Source organism: Thermobia domestica, chromosome 2 (assembly GCF_964235325.1).
Source record: "Thermobia domestica chromosome 2, izTheDome1.hap1.1, whole genome shotgun sequence".
Lineage (NCBI taxonomy): Eukaryota > Metazoa > Arthropoda > Insecta > Zygentoma > Lepismatidae > Thermobia > Thermobia domestica.
The window spans coordinates 153,717,814-153,742,501 of NC_137455.1; the positions used below are offsets into that span (position 1 = coordinate 153,717,814).

The 24,688-nt window shown below is 34.9% G+C and overlaps 1 protein-coding gene across 1 annotated transcript in view; it reads left to right on the top strand.

Moving 5' to 3' along the window:
* LOC145679220 (protein lin-10-like) overlaps positions 1-24,688 on the top strand; it is a 492,250-nt gene that overhangs the window by 398,029 nt on the left and 69,533 nt on the right. Inside the window, exons 6-7 of the mRNA XM_081749807.1 lie at positions 14,893-15,048; positions 20,480-20,519. Coding sequence (XP_081605933.1) covers positions 14,893-15,048; positions 20,480-20,519 — 196 coding nt within the window. The remainder of the gene's footprint in view (positions 1-14,892; positions 15,049-20,479; positions 20,520-24,688) is intronic.

The following is a 24,688-nucleotide window of genomic DNA, read 5'->3' on the forward strand; positions in this document are numbered from 1 at the left end:
CGTACCTAGTTTGCGTTACTTTTTTCGCGTTACATTTCGGATGAGTAGCTACAATATATGTATTTTCTTTTTCGGAAACAAATGTTTCTTTCCTGTAAGTTAATTTCTCAGGATGGAACAATGGAGCATGAACGATGTCAGTGACCGACAATTCCTGCACTGTTCGCCTTTTCCCGTTTCGCCTTGTGACCTCTAGCAATGAAATTTGCATGTAAAATCTGTTATCACTTTTCATCTTAATGCAAGGCGGAACGGGAAATCTCAATATACATTTCCCTGTTTCGCCTTACGAACTTTACGTTGGTAGGCTTTCATAGATACAATTTGATTTGTTTATTTACATAACAAAATATAGTGCCACTTGCTGTTTTTGGAAGATGAGGTCAGCCTCTGGGAAATCACGTGTACTGATTGCAAGCACCTGGAAGATTTTATCTTAGATTTTGGCAGCTCCAAATCAATACATTCAGTGAGTGAACTACGAGTGCAATGGTACTGGTAGTCTATTTTACTTTGAATGGTGTTGTTTTTATAAAGATGGAGAACGAAAATATTTTATCGTTTGAACATTTGAAAGAATACTTTTTCTTAAAAGCTGAAGATGATGGTAAACAGCAGTGGCATATTTAGGGGTGGGGCTTCCGGGCTTAAGCCCCACCGAAATCTTACTTACTATAGTAAAGTACCGTATATAAAATATCTTGCAGAATTTTCACATTTTCAGGCAAAGCCCCCTCCCCCAGAAAGTTAGCAAAGCCCCACCGAAACAAAAACGTAAATACGCCACTGGTGAACAGAATTTAAAAGTAAAGTGCTGCCCCGGCGGGAAATATTTATCAACAACTAGGGTACCATAATTAACGACATTCAGTAAGGGTTTAATATGAATAAACTGTGTTCTGATGAGCAGCCTACTTTATTGATGTAATATTGATGGTATGTAATATTAGGGTTCTTTTAGATCAGTTTGCATATCCTAAAGTCCCGTTGATTATAGAGTTTGGAACAACTAGCTTTAAAAAGCATGTATCGATTTTAGAATTATTGGCAAATTTTGATTCACCCCCAGTTCATGTGTTCTCATTTTGTCAGTTGTAGTTTAATGTTTCTCTATATTCTGTATATTTAATTTTACATAGCAACATTTTTATTATTATATAATTAGTTAGCAGAATAATAATAAGTACCCATTTTTTCTAACGCATAGGGATGGGCATGAGTCAAGCTAAAACTCGACTCGAATCCAATTCGAGTTTCGAGTCGAGTCAAAACTAATATTCTCGAGTCGAGTTCCGAGCCGATTCACTGTTTTTGGCGTCGAGTTTCGAGTCGAGTCCAGTTTGATAAATGGCTCGCTCGTTTTAACTCGTGTTGAAATCATGGCCTGATTACACTGGAAAGCGAAAGCGATGAGAAATGTAAGCTAAGCGTAATATGGAATACTTTTAGTGTTGCTCACGAGAGGGGACACTGCCCGCATCTCGTCTCGCATCGATAGCGAGACTACAAGAGATTTTTTATAACAAGCTTAGCTCGGCTCGGCTTAACTAAGCCGATGGCTCGAGCCGGCTCGCTTGAGGTGAACCATCAGTCGAGCTGGCTTGGTTGGGATAAGCCATCTGCTCGGTTCGACTCAACTAAGCGAAGGATTCTAGCCAACTTGGGTGAGCTGTTGGCTCGGCTCACTTCTCGGTTTGAGTCGATAGTGAATGAGCTGTGAGCCGATCTGCTCGAGTCGTTGACAATTCTAAACCCGAGCCGAGCAGTTTTGAAGATATTTGGCCGGTGCGCTATAACTTTTTTTGAGCCCGAATACTCAACCCAAATTCAGAAGTTCGTGAACAATGTCCTTGACTCCTAGACTTCACGACTACCGAGGTTGGCAATGAACTACTTTTTTAGTATTCATATATAAACCGCCTATCTTTCATGTTTATACACAGTGTTAGTACAATAATAATAATAATAATAATAATAATAATAATAATAATAATAATAATAATAATAATAATAATAATAAAAAAGAAGAAGAAGAAGAAAAGAAAAAGAAGAAGTTGTAGTAGTACCATTTATAATAATTATATTGTCTATGTAAGATACTTGAAGAGAGGACTCGAAACTATACACCAGATTTGGCTCGACTCGACTTGAAACTTGACCCGAATTCGAGTCGAGTTGGAGGAAATTTTTCAGGCCGAGTTCTCGGGTCGAACTTAAATATGTCTGTTTCTAGTCGAATCGAGTATCAAAGAAAACTTGCTCGAATTCACTCGTGCCCATCCCTACGAGTAACGGAGTATGGCATTTTAGTCAATGTTATATTACATTAAAATGTTCATATAATTGTCAAGTAAAAATTTGTTCTTGCATTTACATAGATCGATTCAGAACGTGCAATAATAATAATAATAATAATAATAGCGGTAGTAATAGCAGTACGGAAAACTGAAGTAATAAGATTTTTTCACATATTCAAAGTTTCGGACCTAAAAGTAACGCGTTAGTAACGCGTTACTTTCGAAGTAAAGTAACAGTTACTTTTTTGAGGCGAGTAACGCGTTACATTTTAAGACAAAGTAAAGTAACTTGTAACGCGTTACATTTTTGCAATTAACTTATCCAACACGAAATAAGCCAACCCGTCCTGTCTCGAATCGCATACCAACTACGTACAATTCAAGAAGTCAGGTGTCTTGTCACTGGCGAGAATCCAGTCACAAACAGAAGATCGTGAACCGACTACAAGCATCACTAAAAACAGTACACACCATATTTCATCCTGATTTGAATTTGGAAAAGCGCCACAAGGGGTGTGTCCATAAGATCTTGCAAAACATGTTTAGGAGTGCGTCTCACTAATTATTGAAAACTTCATAAGCAGCATCCGTCGGGTGAAAAGTGCAAGTTCATTCTTACAGTGGGAGAGGGATATGTTTATCTTGATGACTGTCACAAACAACATGCAATTTGTTACCGACGAAAAAGTTCAAGGCTGTTTCACTGAATGTAAGGAAAGTTTTGGTATAGGTTTCGTGAATGTCAAGCTCACCATATACCATGTTGCCGAAAATATGAAGGTTCAGAATAGTATCAAACCAACGTTCTGACATTCGCTATCTTTGCGAAAGGGACCATAATCATATGAACTGGTGCTTCAAGACAAGGCATCATGTCACACTTCGCACTCAGTCACTTTTTCCTCCAATACATGTCAGAGGAATCTGGCATTCGTGCCATTCTCTTCACAGACATTTAGTGAAGTCACCCGATGCCTCACTGATAGGTTTTTGCACCTTCGGGCTACAGAAATAAACCTTGGCTCGAAGGAGATCTCCACCATTGAAAGGTTCTGGAGTCAGCCTGTCAGGAATGCCTAACGAATAGACATATCAACCTTTAGTGCCAGTCTTCTACAGTGCAAACTTCGCTGTCGGGCAATTGCCGAGATACAGGGCCACTCAATAAAAAATCGTCGATGATGGTGACATGGCTTTTCTTAAGATAGATGTTTTTTGAAATTATCGCCAGAAATCCGAAACAATCTCTATAGTTGACTAAAATTTCTAACAACTTACTAGAAAGTTTTTCAAAGTTATTTAGTCCTGAATAAACTTCTTTTAAACGCTGAAGCATCGATTGGAGTAGATTGGTTATTTCGTAAAAAGAAAAGAGTGTTTTACTTTTAAAAAGGATTAAAAGTTATTTTTTCCTGAATATATGTCCGTAAACCGTGAACCATCTATCACAACGCAATGTTGATTCTATAAGGTGAAAACATGAACGAAAGTAAAGATTATTTTTATCTTAGCCTTAAAAATAAAGTATAGTGTTCTAATACTTAAAGATGAAAAATTTATTAAATACTGTTCTGTACTTAATATGCAACAAAGAAACTGAACTTCAGATTTAAGTCCATGGGAGAAGAAACAAAGGTTGATGTGGCGATTTCTTTTTTGAAAGTCGTTGATGCTACACCAGGTCAAGAATCATTACGCTCACACTGTACAGTATTCCTTGAAATCTTGTCACACAAGGTCAAATACTTTAAAGAAAGGAATTTCCAAATAACCTCCTTGCCAATGCTGGCATTATATTTCTGAGCAACAAATTAAACTCGTCTAAAGTATGACCAAAGATATGCTTTTGTTTCACTTCGGAGTCAAATATGTCCTAAAGCTAAAATATGGTTGTTCAAATATTCATTTATATGACCAATAAGTACCAAATTTTCGTCTTTACATGAGTCAGGAATATGGATATATATTTAATTAGACATGTAAAAAGGTGCCAGGATTAAAAAGAAAAAGTCATAGAATTCCCAGCTTTACTGATAAAGTAGCAGATAAATTTTCTCAAAATAGAGCAATAAGAAAAAAGAAACTTTACATTAACAATAAGATGTAGCATAATTTGTATTATTATTATTATTATTATTATTATTATTATTATTATTATTATTATTATTATTATTATTATTATTATTATTATTATTATTATTATTATTATTATTATTGGCTAAAAGGTTTCTTGCCTTAATTTTGCAGGAGAGATCTGCAAAATTCCGCTCCACCACTGGTAAATTATAGACGTCACAGTTGTTGCAAGACTTCAGTATTGTACCTTATGTTATGAAATACATTGAATATGTTAAACATCTCTCTTTTTTCATGTTTTCCTTGAAATGTGCTCATCATTAATTACTAACTAACCTAGCTTTTTTCATTCATTTTTCGTGTGCAATCATATTTAGAAATAACTTGCGTATCAATATACCTTATGTTTTCAGGGCTTTCTAATTGCACCCATAAGTGACAGGTCCGTAGTCAGAACACTAAGGCGGGTGGCGAGATGATTATTTGAGGGGCTAACTTGAGTTCACCTTAAATTTATGCCTACACACACACACACACACACATATATATATATATATATATATATATATATATATATATATATATATATATATATATATATATATATATGGAGCTGGTCGTGGCCGTACCCCTCTGGCCACCCTTAGCTACGAGCCGTTAGAAAATCCCATCCCAATGGCGTGGGGAAAGGGGAATTTATTATGCATATTTCTTCTTCGGGTTCGATCCCAGCCCCCGCCAAGTGAACTTTGTGGTGGACAAACACCGTGTGCGTGGGTTTTCTCGGGGTTCTCCCGTTTCCTCCCACTTTCTTCATTCCACCATTTCATTCATTACTCATCATCACCGTCTCCTTTAGCCTAACCGGCATAACCGTGGGACGTAAAACTCAAAGATTTCATTTCATTTTTTCATATTTCTTCTTAGCCATTGCATATAAAGGTACCTGCTTATTTCCTTATATGAATGCGGGAAATTCCACCCCGAAGAAGGGGAAATTGAATTTAATATGGCGGTCGCAGGAATGGTTGATTGGAATTCATATCCCCTGTCAGCACCGAGACTACATGAGGCGAGACCTATTGCTTAATAATAACAATACAAACTAGGATTGTTACTCGGGCTTGTGTCCGATGCAAATATTGCCCACCAGAAATCAAACGCGAGGCGGCTTGTTAGCCATTCGGCCACAGAGAGAAGCGGACGTAAGGGAGAGAATGATATTTTTTTATTGAACCTTTTTACACACAAAGATACGGAGTTTTGTGTGTAGGGAATTTTAAAACACAGAATTAAAATATTGCATTTATTTGCACGAATTTAGTAAACTCCACCTCAAAGAGATGGGAACACAGATAATTTAATAGAATACTGGAGGAAAAAGGGTATTGTCGACGGTAACACGCAGAGCATATAATATTCCAATGTTGTTGTTATGTGTAACCAAAATCGGAGGTGCATATAGAAGAACTGGGTTAATTGAGTTAAAAGCATAGATGAGCGCACTATGATTTTTACCCACATAGGATGAATGATTATGTTACAAAATATAAAATAATACTGTACTTACATTTTTTCCCCCAGGGTATTATGTATACACTAGTAGTGATAAAATACAAAGAGCTCCCTTGTGGTTATGTGGATAGTGTACGTGCCTTTGAAGAGGGAAACCTTTGTTCCATTCCTGGCGGGAGCTCTTGTTTCGGATTAGGTCAACGTCTTATACAATCTCGCTGCTGAAAGAGACGCTAAACTCAAATCAAATCCAAGCAAAGTACACATTTAACTAGTCGGACAGGGAAGTCAGTTCAAATGAAGATGCGAAAGGGATTTCTAGTAGTTCAGTACTCATGTATATTTATGTCTTCTTGCTAGTCCCAACAAAAGATAAAAGTATAGTTTTCTCAGTTTGAAAGGATTTTAAAGAATCCCGAGAATTTCATTGGGATGGTAATATTAAAAATAAATACTTCTCTTACATAGTAGGCCTATATTTGGAACAAATATGCATATGTCTTCGTTGCTGCACATTTATTAAAATATTACCATCTTGTAGATGGTTTGGCTGATAATTTTTATGTCTTCACCATCATCGCAGAATTATGATTCATACCACAATTAGAAAGAGGACAAATATCTTTGAAACATTGTCTTGATCCAAAAAAACTAATGCGGCTTCTTTTAGAGCAGTTGCGTGTCTGCTCGAAAAAGAAGCCACCTCTTGGTCTGCTTTCATCTGGTTTTTGTTTCCTCTCCCATCCCTACGTTGTCCACCTCAGGCAAAATGTCAAGTGTGTTCTGTTACCATGGTTACAAGCTGTTTTCTCATTCCTTCATTTCTTTTTCTTAACAAAAGTCACTTCTGCTCCCTCATCTTGCGTTTTTCTCTATTCTCTCTCGTTTTACTATCTTCTCCTTCACTCATCAAACACGAAACATGCAATGAATGGAATTATTTTGGTGTGATGTATTCTGAACGTTCTAATGTATAATGAGATCAAACGAAAACTATTAAAAAAAAAAAAAAAACTTTTCCGAGATTTTTCTTCATTCACGCAAGGCGAGTCATCAGTAGAGGCTTCACGTGTGACAGCCTAAAACTTACATCGATGTTCTAATAAACAGTTTCAAGAATCGGTTGAAATATACATTTAACTGGAGTGATGGGACCAGTTAACTTAGTGGAAATAAAAATAAAAAGTTATCTATTGCAGTTGTAAAGAAAGCCAAGAGGTCAACAGAGACAATTGTTGCATGTATCGATCAACTTCTTTACGTTGAGTTTAACCAATGAGAAGTGATGCTAAAGCAAAATGGAGATTCAAAGGGTATAACAGAAAATTCTGTGTTTAACGTACGTGGCATGCTTTGCTGTCTCTCTTAGCTATGTAAAAGTGGTCGTTTTCATGTAGAATATTTTAAAATAGTTGCATTAAGTCGTCTGTAGATGTTGATAGTTAAGGTGCTATGTTCCTAACTGGTATGTCGTGCAGTCCCACAGTGTGTATCGGGATTTTTTTTTTTTAATTTCAAGAATTATGAAACATTTAATAATTTGTTAAAAACAGTTTTCAGACAGAGTGTACCAGTCAGTACTCCAGCAGCGGCAATGTTGTTTCAGAGGCACTGTTTCATAGAAACCTATAGGCCTACTACTAGTTTTATATTATATGCTACTATAATTCTGCACTATTATAATTTATATTATTATTAAAAATACTAAAACAAAACACTGTGTAGCAATGTCGTGGGCGTTCAGTAAGTGTGTCGTTAGTCAAAGGTTGGGAACCACTGGTCGAGGATACGCCATTTGTAAATGTATAATTTCTTTGATAGCAAACATTCAATGTAGTACGTCAAGAAATTTCTTGTAATAAATTCAAAAGTATAATCATACGAACTATATTTTAGTTTGTTATATTAAAACATTACTGGAAAACTAGTCTATTTATTTATGCACTTCTTTAGTTCAGAACAGTAAAGATTAAGGGGCTGATGTTGGTTAATAGAATCGGTTGAGGCTAGTTTTTTTTAAAAAAAGAAGAGTCTACTCTACATTAAGACTATATTGTATCAGATTTTCCAAGTTTCATTTAATTATTTCGCAGTTAGCAGTGATAACTAAAGATACGCAGTTTCATTATATCTACCATCTTTATTTCAAATGTATTATGCAATAGACATGCTAATTATAACAAGCATCTGTTATGAAAAGAAAATGTCTTGTGAGGAAAGTACAAGTACATAACTGTGCAGCTCAAACCCTAATTGAGAAGATGCCAATGGAACGCCTTTTGAAGCTCTGTCATAAGATCTAGTCATCACGTATATCTAGGTAGATAGAATACAAAGCTCTCTGTCGAACATTAAAGACTATTTCGATGAATGGGTTACGCACTGAAGAGATGTTCAGAACAACCAGCGGCGGAATTTGAATTGTAGTTTTCCTGATAATGAGGCAAGCTTGTTATGCCGTTCCACACTACTCCCCCCAAAAATGTTCTTTTAAACTTCTAGACAAGATGATAAACACAGTCTCGTGTTTATTGAAATTACTGTATAAATAATGAATCGTAAATAACATTGTTAGTGCTTTATGAAGTTGCTTTATGAAGTGGTCTAAATTTTCTGATGCGGTATGGATAGCTTTCCATATTGTAATTGTTTTTTTTTTTTTTTTTTTAATTATTAACTAGGTAATTCCAGCATTCTTTGATAAACTTTTCCTGTCTTAAGAGTATGATTACAGAGATTGTTCAGCTACGTTTGGCCGATTTCGTTCCTTCCCCCTCCCGGGCAGAATGGACTCACCCGACCTGGCTCGTGGCGTCCTGCAGTGTTGTGCAGTGGCTTCCTGAGAACATAGTTGTTTTTCCGCGCGAACGACAATAACGCACAAAACAGGACCATTGTTGTGAGTGTTGTGTTAAATTTGTTTCCAAGTGTGTGGGTTTCCGCTCTCTGGCCAAAATGCCGCCCAAACTAAACCGGTTTTGGGAAGGCTATGTTGCGGCTTTTTATGACGCCCACTTTAGTGTTTCTGTCATTAGAAAACAGTGCAAGAAGAATGGTTGAAACATCAGTGTTATTAAAAAGTACAAGGGCAACGAAGCTCCACCATTTGGATCACCAACGAAGTTGCCTAGGAAGCGGGAATGCACCAAGGCCACCTCCACCATGCAGAGGAAACTTCTGGCTAATCGTCTTGATGTGTCTTTGGGGACTGTGAGCCGGACGTTACATCATCAATTCAAGCTGGAAAAAGTTATGAAAGCTCGCGGCCATCTTCTCACGGATGCCCACCAAAAGGAATGAAAGTTTAACGCTCGATGAAGCATGGATTTACCTTTCCGACTGCGGCAAACCGAGAGCCATCATTACCGAGAGAAAGGCGCAAAGAACTTCAGAAGGTGGGTCCGTGTCTGTAAAGAATCCTTCCCAAAAGAGTTCATGGTTGTTACTGGCTACTGTTACCGAGGTAAAGTGAAGATTCATAAGGTGGCGAAGAACTGCAAAATAAATTCGCAGTATTTTCAGGAGCAGATCATGCGACCGATCTACGAGCACGAGATTCCAACAATGTACGGAAATGACGCCTATCTGGTGCAAATTCACATGGACAAGGCCTCATCACATATCTCACGATCGTTCCTTGCATTCTACAGGGAGATGGAGGAGGCAAGTGGTATACAGGTGATACCTTTCAATGAGGTACCTGTTAAATCTCCAGATGCAAGTCCTATGGACTATTGTGGATTTGGATTGCTGAAGCGGGCTTTGAGAAAACGGCGTGTGACAAATGTGGGAGGACTTTGGAAAGCTGTGCAAAGGGAATGGGACAAAATTCCCTCCCAGTTCTTCAGAAAAGCCTATTACAATGGAAATTACGTTGTCAGGCTATTGTTAGGAACCAAGGGAAACACATCGAGCACTTACGGACCTGGCGCCATGGATTCTTCTAAATTTTTAGGTAAGCCGAAATTGGCCAAATGTAGACTGAACAACTTCTGTATGTGCTGAGAAAACTTACAACTACGTAAAGCATTATTTGGAGCAACGCTTATGTCTATTGTGGTTTGCAGTGATTCTAGTGTGATAAAATTCTCTTATCATACAGCTATTTTTTATTTTATTTTATTTTATTTTATTTATTTATTTATTTATTTATTATTATTATTATTATTTGCAATACAAGAAAAATAAATTATTAAGTACATAGGCTGGAATTGGAGGGAGACTAGAAACATTGATAATCACGCAAAATACAGGATTATCCGTAATCCTGTTCTGAAGGAAAGATTTATAAATTAGATTTCTGGATTTTCGGCATCCATGGCCATGTTAGCCCGTCACGTATAAGGGTGACGTCCCTCGGCGATCACACTATCCGAGGAAAGTGAAGGAAGAAAGGATTAGGGAAGGAAGGAAGTGGCTTGGAACCTATATGTTAGGTACCAACCTGGCATTTGCCTGGTGTGAATGAGCAAAACCCAGGAAAACCTCACTCAGGATGGCTGGCCTGAGAAAGCTTCTACACTTTTTCCACTTAGTGTTCCTGTTCTGAAGGAAAGAGACATAATCGCATTCACAAATGTATAAGTAGTAAACAGCACAACTTTAAAAAGATTACTACAACACCTAGACAGAATTTTATTTTGACCAGATTAAAGGAGCTCTGGCAGCTACTCCCATTTAATTAAATAGCAGGCAAGATACACCCAACAATACTGATGACTCATAATGCAAGTACACTTGTATTAACGAAGTAGCATCTACTGTGTTGCCGGATTACATCCTTATTACTATTCGTGAGTATAAATTAGTGCTGTTAAAATATTTTCTTATTTAAATATTTTTATATTGTTATTCAAATATCCAAATATTCACTTTCAATATTCGAACAGTTATCAGAGTAAGGAATATTCGAATATTTGAATAATGAATAATTCGAACTTGAATAGTACTAGTGTAAACCACATCCTTGAAGTTGGTTATACTTGTGGAAAAGCTTATTCACATACGGTGAATAACTTCAGCTAAAACTCATTATATATAAGACGAAGTGGGACATCATGTCTCAAAGTTGCACTAAAAATGTCAACAGGAGAGGAAGGAAGAGAAATATATGTATTTAAGGGACTACTGAAGGTACTATTTTACATATATTAAGTCACATCTTTAAGTAATTTCATAGTTCTGTGTAACTTGTTTGTTGAGCTCTCATAACTTCCAGTTCTTAGTGAGTTCCACACAGAAAGTGCAACATAAAACAACAATATTAGTCATAAAAGGAATTTGTTATTAGACGATTAGAATTCGTTATACTGACAAAATTTTGGCATTCCAATTTTATTTAAATAAATGCAAAATAAATATCGATGTTTTAAGAACTTAAGTAGATCTTATATAATCGATACGAGGACAGTGCAGTACGCTTTGCTTCCAACAGAAGGAACCCTCGATGCATAACCAAAATAGCGTTACTTTATATATATGCTCCCCTCTCACATTGATAAACAGGGGCCAGGATAAGCTCACCTGGTTCGATCCCTGACCAAGTAAATTTGTAGCGGACATCATGTCCATGGTTTTCTCAGACTACTATTTCCTCCCACATTATAATTCCACCAATTCTTTCACTACCATTCACTTGCCTTAATTACCCGTTTCCCTTAGCGTAAAGGCTGTAATCGTGGGACGTTAAACTGAAAGATTTCATTTCAATTTCACATTTCTTTTCAAATGGACTTAACAATGCTTCAGCTCATCAAAACAAAATAAAATGAAGTATTCGATTGGTCCTCCAACCAAGTAGGCACATCGTCAATCATTTCAGTCTGTGGCATAATGGTTTCCAGGGAGGTATTTCTTTATGCATGGGAATAAGTGGTAATCACTGGGGGACAGTTCTGGAGAATGATGGATATGAAACGACCTGAAAACTAGCTCGATATTTGGAGGCATCTACAACAGAAGATGTGTGAATTGGATCACTACCGCAGTGGAAGAGCAAGACACTGACAAACGTTTGTTTTTTATAGCACCACGTAATTCAGCAGTTAAGTTAGCATAATAATCGCCAGTGACTGTCTTTCCGTGTTGTAGATAATCAATAAATAATAATAATAGGATAGATGCTGTCACTTTGCCCTTCGATTGGTGGGCCTCGAAGTTTTATGGGTGGTAGAGGGTATGTGCTTGAGAGTTTGCACTGAAGATCGTAGTGGTGTATCCACGTCTTGTCTAGAGTGATGAATGCACGGCGAAACTATTGCTTGTCAGTTTTTATCATGTCTCAGTCAATTATTATTATTATTATTATTATTATTATTTTATCAAATCTGGGAATACTACCTTGATCAAAAAGTTCCCGGAATCATGACTGTGCGACACACACAGTTACCTAATCTAATTTTTTTTTTTTTTTTTTTTTTTTTGTGTCGGTTGTCACATCTATCAACGATATTCTCTCTTAATTTCAACATCCTAGTGTTAGCCACGTAGCCAAGATTTCGTAATAGGGGGGTCTGTGACGAAATATTGCGGTTATCACACCAGGGGTTCGATCATTCTAAACTATTTTACTGGCAACATATATTGGTTCGTTTAGCCAAGATTTCGACATGAAATAGTGTGGTTACACTCAAGGGGCTCGATCTAAACTATTTTATTGGCAACATACCCCTGTTCATCTGTTAGGCCAATAAAATGAATAACAAACTATGAAGAAATCCCGAGTAAAAGAAAATTTAAAAAGTATTGAAAAAGATATAGTCTTTAGTGGTCATTCGAACTCGGTTCTTCTTGTCTTCTTTCTTCTTTTTCTTATCTTCGTTTAATGCTGTCAAGGATAGCAACGAGATCTCTTTTGGCAGTAAAGACATTCTATAAAATGGATTAGTGTTGCCGCGAAATTGAAAATTTCTTTAACAAGTGTTACTCTCTGGCAGGCTCATATTATTGGTGATTGTGGGCATTTAAGTTGTACCTGAGAGTCTACCTGACCGAACCGGTTTATCGATCGTCATTTGTAGTCCATAGGATTAGCATGAAGCTAGATGGAGTTGAGTTGATTTTGAGTTTAACGTCCCGTTCAGCAGCGAGGCTATGTGAGACGTGGACCTACTGATTAACGTGGAATCCGAACCACATGAGCTCCCACCGGGAATCGAACCTGGGCCTCCCACGCCAAAGGCGCGTACGCTAACCGCTTAACCACGGATGAGCTCTGAAGCTAGATGGAATTCGGAATGCTACGTTACAATAATATCTATTTTTAACTTGACCCTCTCCTGTTTCCTCCACAAAGCTCCTCATAAGAAAGAGTAACCAAACGCTTGCTGTAACTTTATATTTTAAACTCTGATTCTTCATTTCCTCATTTCTTTTTGTTTCATCTTCCTTAATCTTCCTTTCATTTCTGGCTCGAAAGGGGGGTCCGGAACCTCGGCCCCACCCCTTGGCTACGTGCTTGCTAGTGTGCCATTTGTGGAAGTGACGCGGTGTTGAGTACGCCTGTTTGAGTGTATGTTTCGATTTTTGCAATGGAGTTAATTTTGCAACAACAAGTGTTTATTAAAGTTTGCGCTAAAACGGATTCAATGGTGCAAAGACCTCCGAAATGTTGGAAAAGTGTTTCGGCAATGATACCTTAAAATAATAATAATAATAATAATAAAATGTATCAGTGGCGAGCACCAATGAGCTAAGACCGAAAAAAAAATGTCGTTTTCAGGGAAAAAGGCGATGCTCACGGTTTTCATGGATTACAACAGTGCTATATACCATAGATTTCTGCCAGAAAGACAGAATTCAACGAGGAGTATTGTTTGGACGTTATGAGCCATTTGCATGAAGCAATTCGCCTAGAAAGGAAAGAGCTATAGACAAACAGCTCATGGATTTTGCACCATGCCAACGTAGCGTCGCACAATGCTATCATTATCCGCGAGTTTCTCACCAGAAACGAACCGAATTCCATTCCACAGCCACCAAATTCACCGGATTTAACTCGGTACGCCTTTTTCCTGTTTGATCAACTCAAGAAACTATTACGGCGAACGCGTTTTAGCAGCCGAGAGGAGATAACACGAAAATCGAAGACGGCTCTGATGGACATACCGAAAATCGAGTACCACAAATGTTTTGATAACTAGATCAAGCGCTGGCATAAGTGCGTTGCAGTCGATGGAGATTACTTCGAAGGGGCAACATCAATTTTCAGGAATAAACTTGTATTTTTAATTTTGTTACTGAATTCCGGGAATTTCTTAATATAGGTTATATTTGTGTTAAAACACCATTATCAAAGTTGGTTGCAATCTTTGGGAATATCGCTACTACGAGTATTTCTGGTTTCCGTGTGCTTTCTAACAGTTTGTATCTAAGAGTAAGAATCTCGTCTGAGATACGTGAATATTTTTTCTGAAAGTTTGTAGCAAAACTGTGCGTTTCTTCTTAGTATACCAACAGAGGAAGGAAATGCTAGTAAATAGTTGTAAAATATTCGAAACAAAACTAAAGAGAACGCGTTAAAAATTTAAATGCTTCAAATGTTAGTCAAACGAGGAATTAAATAACATAGAAATGAAGTACTTCTGCATTTATGTAAGTCAGATTGCTGTTGATGTAACGGATCACTTTGTTTAAGCTTTACTTGCAGTTGTCACCACTTCGTAATATAATTCCACTGACACTACAAATGCATTGCGAGTGCTTGTTTGTTATATAATTGTTTTCACCATACATGCTTTTGAAGTTTGTTGTAAGGTTGGTTAACTTCAAATTTGCACTCTTTTTCTTACTTGTTTCACACTTATTTGTGTATGTGCGTGTGTTTGTATACATATACAATTATACATGTATAAACGTGTAATGTAATATTGTGCACAAGTATGGTTGAAAAGTTATGCACAGGTGAGTGATAATGGATACATTTGCAGTTATATCAAGGTAAATATTTCTCTTTGGATGAGTTCTCTTTTCAAATGTCATCACAATCAACGAATTTTTTCTACAGGGCTGGCGAAAACCAAAGACTCGTACAGTGATGCCTAGCAAGAACACGGTGAAGCAATCTCCTGCACCCCCTCCTCCCAGTGGTGATAGTGGGACTAATAATGATAAGTCGCCCTCCCCTCAAAAAGAACAACCCCAAGGTTCCAAAAGTAAAAAGGTGCAATTTTATAATTAGCTTGGCTGTTGTATCGTTTCATGATCTGATGCATGTATGAATTTTGCATGGTCTCTACTTCCTATGCTAATTTCATCAGCAGTCAGCAGTGTTAATATTGTTAAAATCGTAAATTAAGAAAACTATATGTTGATTAACCAAACAATCGTGTACTTTGAAAATGTGTGACGGCATGAAAATCTTCTAACACTGCTAACTGTGAGTTTGAAGATCGTCAGTCAATAGAGAAGTACTGTATTTTAGTTAATAGTTCATAACTAAATTTCGAACAAATAAGTAACCGATCCTTTTCTTACTTTGTTTTTTGTGCTAGTTGTTCTAGTTGTGTCTTCGAATGTAGTTGTATATGAAAGTAGTTGTTATTTTTTGCAAGATCATTGTAGCTGCATAAGAGATTTTTCTAGTTCCTTATTTCTGTATTTCTGTATATTTATACAAAAGAAGAATCAGTACATAATAGGAGAAAATTAAATGTTGTCTTTGTTTATGCCTGTCGTAATAAATTAGTCAAATGGAAGATTTACGATGCATTGGACTCTTAATAATAAAATAAATACTGGCGTAAGCTATTTTTGCTTCATCAATTTTATAAATAATAATAAATGCACACAATTAGTAACTCTAAAAGTGACTTATTAAAATTTAAATCAAGAGTTTGTTCGAACAGTTGTTAGGAAAGATTCCAAATCTACCACTTTATTGTAGAAACTGGTCGAATATCAGTTGTCTTCTCACTTTTGTTGTGCAGGTATTAGTTGAACTTTGGAAGCATTCATTCTTTGTTATATATATTGGGTGAACATTGTGTATTTAAATATAAATTATTTGCTACTTGTGTTCATAAACGTTGTAAAATATGTCATAGTAGGTATTCTCTCACTGAATGGTACGGCTAAAATCGGATCACATTGGCCCAGTATGCCTTAGCACGGGCACACAATAAATACCTTTCACAATTACTTTTCAGCTTCAAAGAAATCTTCCAGGAATAAAAAATATCAGTTCACCTCCATACGAAATTTAGAGTAATGTTTACTGTTTCTGGATTCTCTATGGAAGTCTTTCATTCTTCTGCATTCTTGCTTCAGCTTCTTTACCCTATCCCTATCCCAGCATTGCACTGGTGGCTTCTCAATGTTTTGTGCTCGCAACCTGTCTGAAGTAACGTTAAATATTTTCTGGTTTCGGACGAAGTTGTTCAGCATATCTTGACTTTTTTTCTTAAGCCCCAATTAAAGCTTCCGCAAGTCGTTTGAAACATTGACATTTTTGCGAACGAAATGGCGTTATTGTTTCAAGTCTCAGGGTATATGAGTCGCAGCGGGTCAGACCTAACGTTATTTGACAGTTGAAGCTAGTAAATATGCAAAACGTGTTGTGCTGTTTTTGGGCAAGATACATTATCAAAAGAAACAGCCAAAAGATGATTCAGTCGCTTTCGTTCTGTCGATGTCCGAGATGCTTCTCGCAATGGGCGATCAAATCTTACCAAAAGTGGGTGATATTCTGTCAAAAATCTAGCAAGGCCGGCATGTAAGCAGTCATGATATTGCCTATGACCTAAACATCGATCACTAAACAGCGTTAAACCATTTGGAGAAAGCCAACGACACAACAAGAAGCTCGACGTTTGGCTGCCACATGATGTAACTCAGAAACATTGAAACATTTGCCCTTTCGAATTTCGATCTGCGAATCTATTGAAACGTAACGAACTCGATCCATTTCTTAAGCGGTGGATCAGGAGTGATGAAAAGTTGATAGCCTACAACAACAATATGCGAACAAGATCGTGGTCAAAGCGAGATGAAGCTCCACACTGACGCCCAGGAAGGTTATGTTGTGTGTTTTGGTGTGATTAGAAAGCATCGTGCTTTACGAGCTGGTGCCGCCTGGCAGAGCGATAGACTCGGATTTGTACTGTTGACAATTAGCGCGAGTGAACCTAGAAATTCAAAAGAAACAGGCGAAACTGTCCGACAGAAAGGATGTATACCACAGTGACAACACCAGATCACATACATTTTAATAACCCCTCAGAAATTGAGAATTTGGCTGGGAATTTTTAATCATTCCATCGTATGGTCAAGACTATTATTATCATTCATTTCAATCTATGCAGAACGTTAAATGGTGTTGCTTGTTTTTTGTCCAGAAGACAGAGCTTTTTGTCCAGAAACCAGTGAAATTCTATAGCGACAAGATTATGGTGGTCCCAGAAAAGTGGCAGAAAATCGTCTAACAAAATGGTTCATATTAGTTTTGTAATGTTATTTTCAAATCACAGTAAATGTATTCTCAATTCCAACCTGTAGATGCTCAATAGTTTTTAGAAAACCTGATATTTGTTAGTTAGCAAACAAACATGCTTGCTATGCGTTTTATCCGTATAATGAATAAAAACAACCTGCCAGAACAAATTAATTCTCGATTATAGAACACAAAAACTCAACACATTCACAAAATAAAAAATGTCTGAGCCAAACACGGTTCGATTTGGCATGCATCAATCTGATTCGTCGCGACTCATGACTCCATACTGGTGATTTTGCACTAACAAAATCATGCTGACTCAGGTTAACCCGGGCTGGGATCCCAGTGTAAAAAGGCCTTGCAGTAACCTAAAACAAAAATGCATTTTATGTTTTAAATAAAGACTGGTAGTTCAGTGGAGATTGAGACTGAATAGAAAATAATGCTAATAAATATTATTTCATAACGGTACAAAATTTTGCTATTAGTGGATCATACAAAAATTAACATAATAAAGTTTTTTTTTTTGTTGTTGTTATATGATCTTGTTTTTTTTTTTTTTTTTTGTTGTTGCTTTGTTTTTGTTAGTTTAATTCATATTATGACTGAACGCTGCATGTCAGATTTTAACCTAACTCTGCAAATAATAATGAGAACAATCTTTAATATTGTATTAGTGCTTCATTTGTGTTTAGTAGGCTGTTTCCCACCCAAGTTTCTCGTACTTTATTGTGATTTTAGCCTTTTTGTAATTTACACATGCACATTGTTTTAGATTATTAGTATATTGACAGCAAATATCATCATATCTACACATTCCACGAAATTTCGAACTTCAGTAGAATAATAATAATAATAATATCGTGTAATACTTTATGCATAAATATATATGATATTATTACAGTGATAATGAAATACAGATGGAATGATCAATTCTTATAAACTATGTTTCATTCTTTGACAACATTATTAAAGTTAAATACTTTGTCTCTTGCTTGTATTAGCTAATGAGTTAGCGCTAGCTAATACATGCAACTCCGGATTCGATTCGCGATGGGAGCTCGTGAGTTCAGATTCTGCATTAAGCTCTAGGTCCACATCTCATATATCCTTAGTGCTGAAAAGAAACGTTAAACTCCACAATAACTGATACTTCATACTTTTCATACTTGATGATTTTTTATATGCACCTCCATAGGTCTCCAAGAAGGTAATTCTGTCATATTAAATAACAAACAAATAATTAGTGTCCAAAATTATGAAAGGATTGTAGTTACTCTAAATGACCGTTACACATTTAACACAAAAAGACAATTGAAAGTTACATATAAATTCGAAAAAAAAGAACATGGTTGGTTTCCTAGATTTACATAATTCTGTTACATATGTAATTGCTCTTCCACTTATCACTTTTAATATGCGAATATATGCAGAGATGAAAGTCTCAGGAATATTTTAAATCTATAATGATTTGAGATCGACTACATACACACATTTTTCCGATTTTAAAACTATGAAGGAGAAAAGTTTCAAACTTACAAATATTTGAGTGTTTTGAGTAAGGAATTGGTGCGGTATTTTATTATTTTGCCCACTGAAAACAACACAATACTAGTATTAATAGCTATGTAATTGAAATTACGTGAAATCATGAACGTAAGAGAGATACTGGGATCGACACCCAGCATCTCCACCATGTGCGGGTGCTCTCTTTAGCATGCGCCGGTCTGAATATCAGTTCTATTAATTCAGATTTAGATACTGACGTAAAGCTAATTTATTATAAATTACTTAAACAAAGGGATGTAAAAGGAGATGAGAACTCATGTATTACATGAAACTTATAAAAGAGGAAGTTGTATTTAGCATAAATTAAACTCAACAAATTTCAATGTACAGAAAAAAAAAAGACTAGTTAGGTAGAAGATAAAAGAGGGAAGAAAGATAAGATTTAACTAAAAGAATAGGAATAAGCACTAGCCTCAATGTTTCTGGTTTGTGCTGATGATGTTGTTCTCTAGGCTGACAAATGGATTCTCCTTTGTCTTCTCACTTCCTGGCTGGAGATTGATGAAAACAGGTGAAATCAGATTAAATTTCGTCAAGATTGGAATCCCGTCAAAACTGCTAGGGCGATGAATGGACTTGCCAAGTTCTCTATCTCTGGATGATGGTTAGGACACTTATTGTGGATTGCTTCTGTGGCGTTAAACCTCTTTGCCGAAGATCCAAGTATCTGGAGGGAAGTTGTCTCCAATTGGGTTGCTGTTCTCTTTTTCGAGGCTACACTTCTAAGAAATTCGTCACGACTACCACGTTGAGACGTGTCTCCTGTAGTTTTGCCCAAAGAGGACGCTGCGCTAGCGTTCATTCAACTAGGAAGCACTTGCAATGCGGAAAGGAATATGATGTGGAAAGAAAGAAACACTAGTCTTACCTTTATTGGTTAATTTACAAATGAATACGTTGGTTTACACAAATTCGTCTGAGAATGTACAGTCAAGGTTAAATGTTTTGTATAGCTGAGTTAATAATTTAAATGAATTTGAAGTAATTTGATTTTAAAAATGAATCAAACTGTGTTTTGTTTTTAGTTTTGAACACAATATAGCAGTAACATACATTATTTCAAGTTACTGCACAGTACGTTTGTATTGACGTAACTCCGAACAATAAGTGATTGTCAATTAGTAAGTGTACTAGTCCTTTCTCCCTTCTGATGTTTTCTTTTCTTTCTTTCTTTCTTTTTTTTCTTTTTAAAAAATATTTCTTAAAATATTTTTATTCCTTTCCTTCATGTTCATTCCTATATGTTGTTGTTTCAGTGAAATCAAATCATCTGTTGTGATATATATTACATCGTCTAACTTAAACATATATTTGATGGATTTCTTTTACATTTATGTGTATTGTGATTATATATTTGTTGTACATATTGTAATTGCGAACTACTAATTCTAAATTAGGACTAGGCTCTTATGTCATGTTCCATTGACCTCAGAGGTGTATACAGGAGACTTGCCCGGTTATAGAACTTAGATTGTAGTGATTAAAATTTAAACAGTATGACGTCGTCATGAAGTTGAATAAGTTTGTTGATTTAATGTTTAATATATGTATGGGTATAATAGATTATTAATGTATTTCTTTTTTTCCGCAGGAAAAGGAGACGGGGAAGAAAAAGGGACGCAATAAAGAAGGTAAGCAGATCATAACATTTGAAAGAAACGTCGACATATTCTTTCTTAATATTTACGTATGTGTGGTCTCTTTATGATGCCCATAAAAGTGAAGTTTGGTGGAAAAAGGGCCAAATAACTAAATTTAAATATATATATATATATATATATATATATATATATATATATATATATATATATATTAAATTTGCCATATGTATCTACGAAAAGTTACTGTGATTTTTCTGGTATAGTTTTGCTTGAAATACATTATTTTTTCACGTAAAGGTAACTTACACTAGCGTGGTTAGAAAGGATTGTTTTATTGTATCAAAGCTTGACTTGAGATTTTGATAATCGTTACGGCCTATCTGTCACTGTTCATCAATTTCTGTCATCTGAACTTTTCCTAGTAAGCAAATCAGGTTTCTTTTTCTGTAAGTCACTTCTAGATTGTCATATATTTAATCAAACAATATCTTTAAAATATTTTTAAAATAAAATATAACATAAACTGATAAATAATATGTTACATATTAAACATAAAATAAAAAAATTTCGTGTACAGGTATTCTACATGGTACAACCAAATTTAAAAAAAAATCTGAAGAAAAATCTCACACTCTTGATGACCATTTAAATGAAAAAAAAAGACAAACATTTGTATTGCTAGTATATCTACCTTTCTTAGTTTTAATTATTATAAACGACCATTTAGACGTACAATGAAATGAGGGATGTAATAGAGCTTTCAGTTTAAAAATTAACTCTAGATTCTGTAACTTACGAATATACACAAAAACTTTTTTTTGTTTGTTTGTTTGTTTGTAAAATATTGCAGAAAGCAAAGAACAATATTAACGTTTCTCTGCATCATTTTCTAGTACGTACATGTGATTTTTAGTAAAGCTGTTCATATTTTCTAAATGTTTCTCATTGTTGAAAAAATAAATCTTCAAATCAGTTATGACACAGATTGACACGTCAAATTCTCAACAATGAAGAATATCTGGAAAACATATCATTATACATAGAAATCAGGACAGGTTTCTTCGTATGTGTAAAACGTGCATTTACACGGGACTGCAAACAAACTAGCTTAAAGTATATAAAGTACAAATATATGAAAAGTAAATTATTTGAAATAAATATTTCTTAGAACCTGACTTCATGATGACGATAGTTAAAATTACTAATATGAACTATCTATTTGCATATCACAATATTACTGTCCGTTCCTATAACAGTTGCAAGTAGCAAGCATAGTTTTTCAAAACTAAAACTCATTTACGCTGTAACTATTAGGATGACTTGCTATGATTTCAGTTGAACATAAAAAAGGACAAAAATTACACTACTCCAACCTTGTTTCGATGAATTTTATATATGCATTAACACTACTAAAATTATAATGGGGTAACGTACTTGAAATCATGGGTTTCACGTGTTCTTTGTAGGGAAGGAGGGATGGCAAATGATAGTATTGCACGAAGCGGCAAGTTATCTAGGCCCCGATACGAGTAGTGTTTACTGTGTACATATACTAGAAATTACGCAAAAAATCTTAATTTTGTTTTATTTCTATAAATACAATATTTTTTAATGCAAATGTAAAAATGAACCTCGAACCTATCTTAAACAGGATTTTACCAGACTATGTTTATTGATATTTACTTTTTGCCATATTCTACATGATACGAAACAATTCTCTCAACATAGTGAGCATAATTGTTTTATAAAAGAAAGTTGATTAGTCAAATTCTTAGTAAGAAAAATGTAATATGATTCTGATATTCTTTTCATAAGCAATCAATTATCAAATTATTTGTGTTACGGACAGATTCAATTTAAATTAACAAAATTTAAATTCTAGACTTAATTGTAACATTTTAATCGAAGTGTCTTAATAAAATAAAATGTTTATTTGTTCATATTTGAATAGATTTTGTTTTTGATGGTGTTTCGCATACGATTCTGGTTTATGAGATTTACGTTGATTTTTCAATTACTCTTTTCAGCTTCTGTCATTAGCTATTGTCTGCTTATAAGTCATTTTGTATTTTCATCCCTTTTCTTGTTCGTGCGGATTGTAATATAAACACATTGTTGTTTGAAGAAGAAGCTTTCTCTGTATTTATAATTTGCCTATTCAGCTGCACAAATTATCAAACTACCTTTGAATTATTTTGTTGATTGATCTTTGAGATTTTTATAATAAGAGGATTTGTATGTATATTCTTTTATTAAAAGAAAGAAATATGTGATTCACAGCATTTGTTGATTTTTAAAATATGTACATATATTGACTCTCTCTCTCTTTTCTCCCTCCTCGACACTTGCTCAAATTCTACACATTCGACAATAACTTCCGATTTGCGCATTTGGTGAGTCGGCACTGTTTTTCGAATTCTCTTCTTTCCTATTGGCATGCTTCTGAGTACAATAAAATTACTAAGAAAAAGTTTAATGTTTGCTTGTTAAAAATATCAATTTTTGTTTCTTTTTCAAGAAATCTTCTATTTTGGTGACTTCTCACACGGATGCATGTCGTTTTGTCATGTCATGTTGCATGAAATTTGGAATGAAAGTTTTATATCTCTCTTGATTACAGTATTACGATAATCGTAAAGATTTTTTTTTTCCATCTAACACACACGACCCAAAATTATGTATCCTATTTCCTTTTATTATTCGCTTGAGCAGATTCCTTTATGAGTGTTAAGTAATTGTAATGTTTTGTAATACTTTTTGATTCCTCTTTGTGTGATCAGTTGTAAATTACTGACAATTCCCTAATTATTAAAACGTGATAAGAGAAGATGAGCATATTAAATGATATTTCAAATACATTGTTTGTATCAGCATATGATACTCTCTTCATGTGTGTTTTACTACTGAACAATAAATGAAAAAACAAAAGGAAGAAAAACTACGAAGTGAAAGTATGTTCCAAACTTCGGAGTAGATATAAGTACATGTTGAAAGTAGTCCGATATTCCATTCAGTTCTGTGTTACTTAAAAAAAAGTCAGAAAACCTCATTACGACAGTAATATTATCCCATTATATTATAAACATATATGATATCAGTTAGCAAGTTTGTTACTTACATTAGTTAGAAACTTGTTTATTTTCAAATAATGTGGTGATTGCTTATATTGATGATTTGTGTATTTTTATCAAGAAATTCAAAAATCAAATTTTCGAAACCAAGAAGACCGTAGATCAATATTTAACCATGAGTATGAAGAAGATATTTGAGGCTACAAGCTATAATTTGTTTTGTTATAAGTTTTGTAATGAATATTATGTTAAAAGCTTCTTTATTTACTTGTATTAACTGTTGAATTAAGGCTATTATCATTTTTTTCATTCAGTTAATAATGAGCGTGAATTTTCATGTTTACTTAAAATAAATATTAGAAGGAGAAAGAAGCACATTGACAAAAGTAAAATACGAAATATGTAAGAATAAACACGCACACAACTACATAACTTGCTTCAAAGTGCGAAGAATTTTACATTAAAATGTAATATTGAACCAACATAATGAACCAGTTGGGAAGTTGGCAAGCTCCTTTCGAAAATTAGAAATAATTGGTTGGCATTTAATCCATTGATTGCGCGTCACTTGAAGCGACCGTACGCCATTTAGCATCCCATAGCTTTTCGTAGACTCTAGCACCAGGGAGTTAATTTTTTATATATAGAATAAATATACATTGTGCATATATATTCTATATATTCAAACAAATTCTGTTTCATGTCTTGTCTTTACTTTGCATATTCACCTTTCAATTCCTAATAGTTGTTCTTCTTGTTAGATTTTTGTGGTGGTTCAAATGTCTGAATATGCGTTGATGTATGCTTTAATTTAATAATCCAAGTATGATTATGTTTTAAAAGAAAAAGAGTTTTGATTCGAAACGGTAATTGTAATATTCCTATATAATACCAAATACTTTGATTAGTGAACATGGAAAACAAATATTTTACCCCTGAAACTGGAAATGGATACCAATCTTAAAAGTATCCTTTTGGAAATCGTCATCCCAAATCAGAGCAAAGTTTATCACTTTAAAATCTTGTATCAGGTTAGTAAGAGCGATATTCCTTAATAACACATGCAATTCTGTTGTGACCTTTTTTACACATATGTATAGACATTATTATCGTTTATTTTTATTCCTT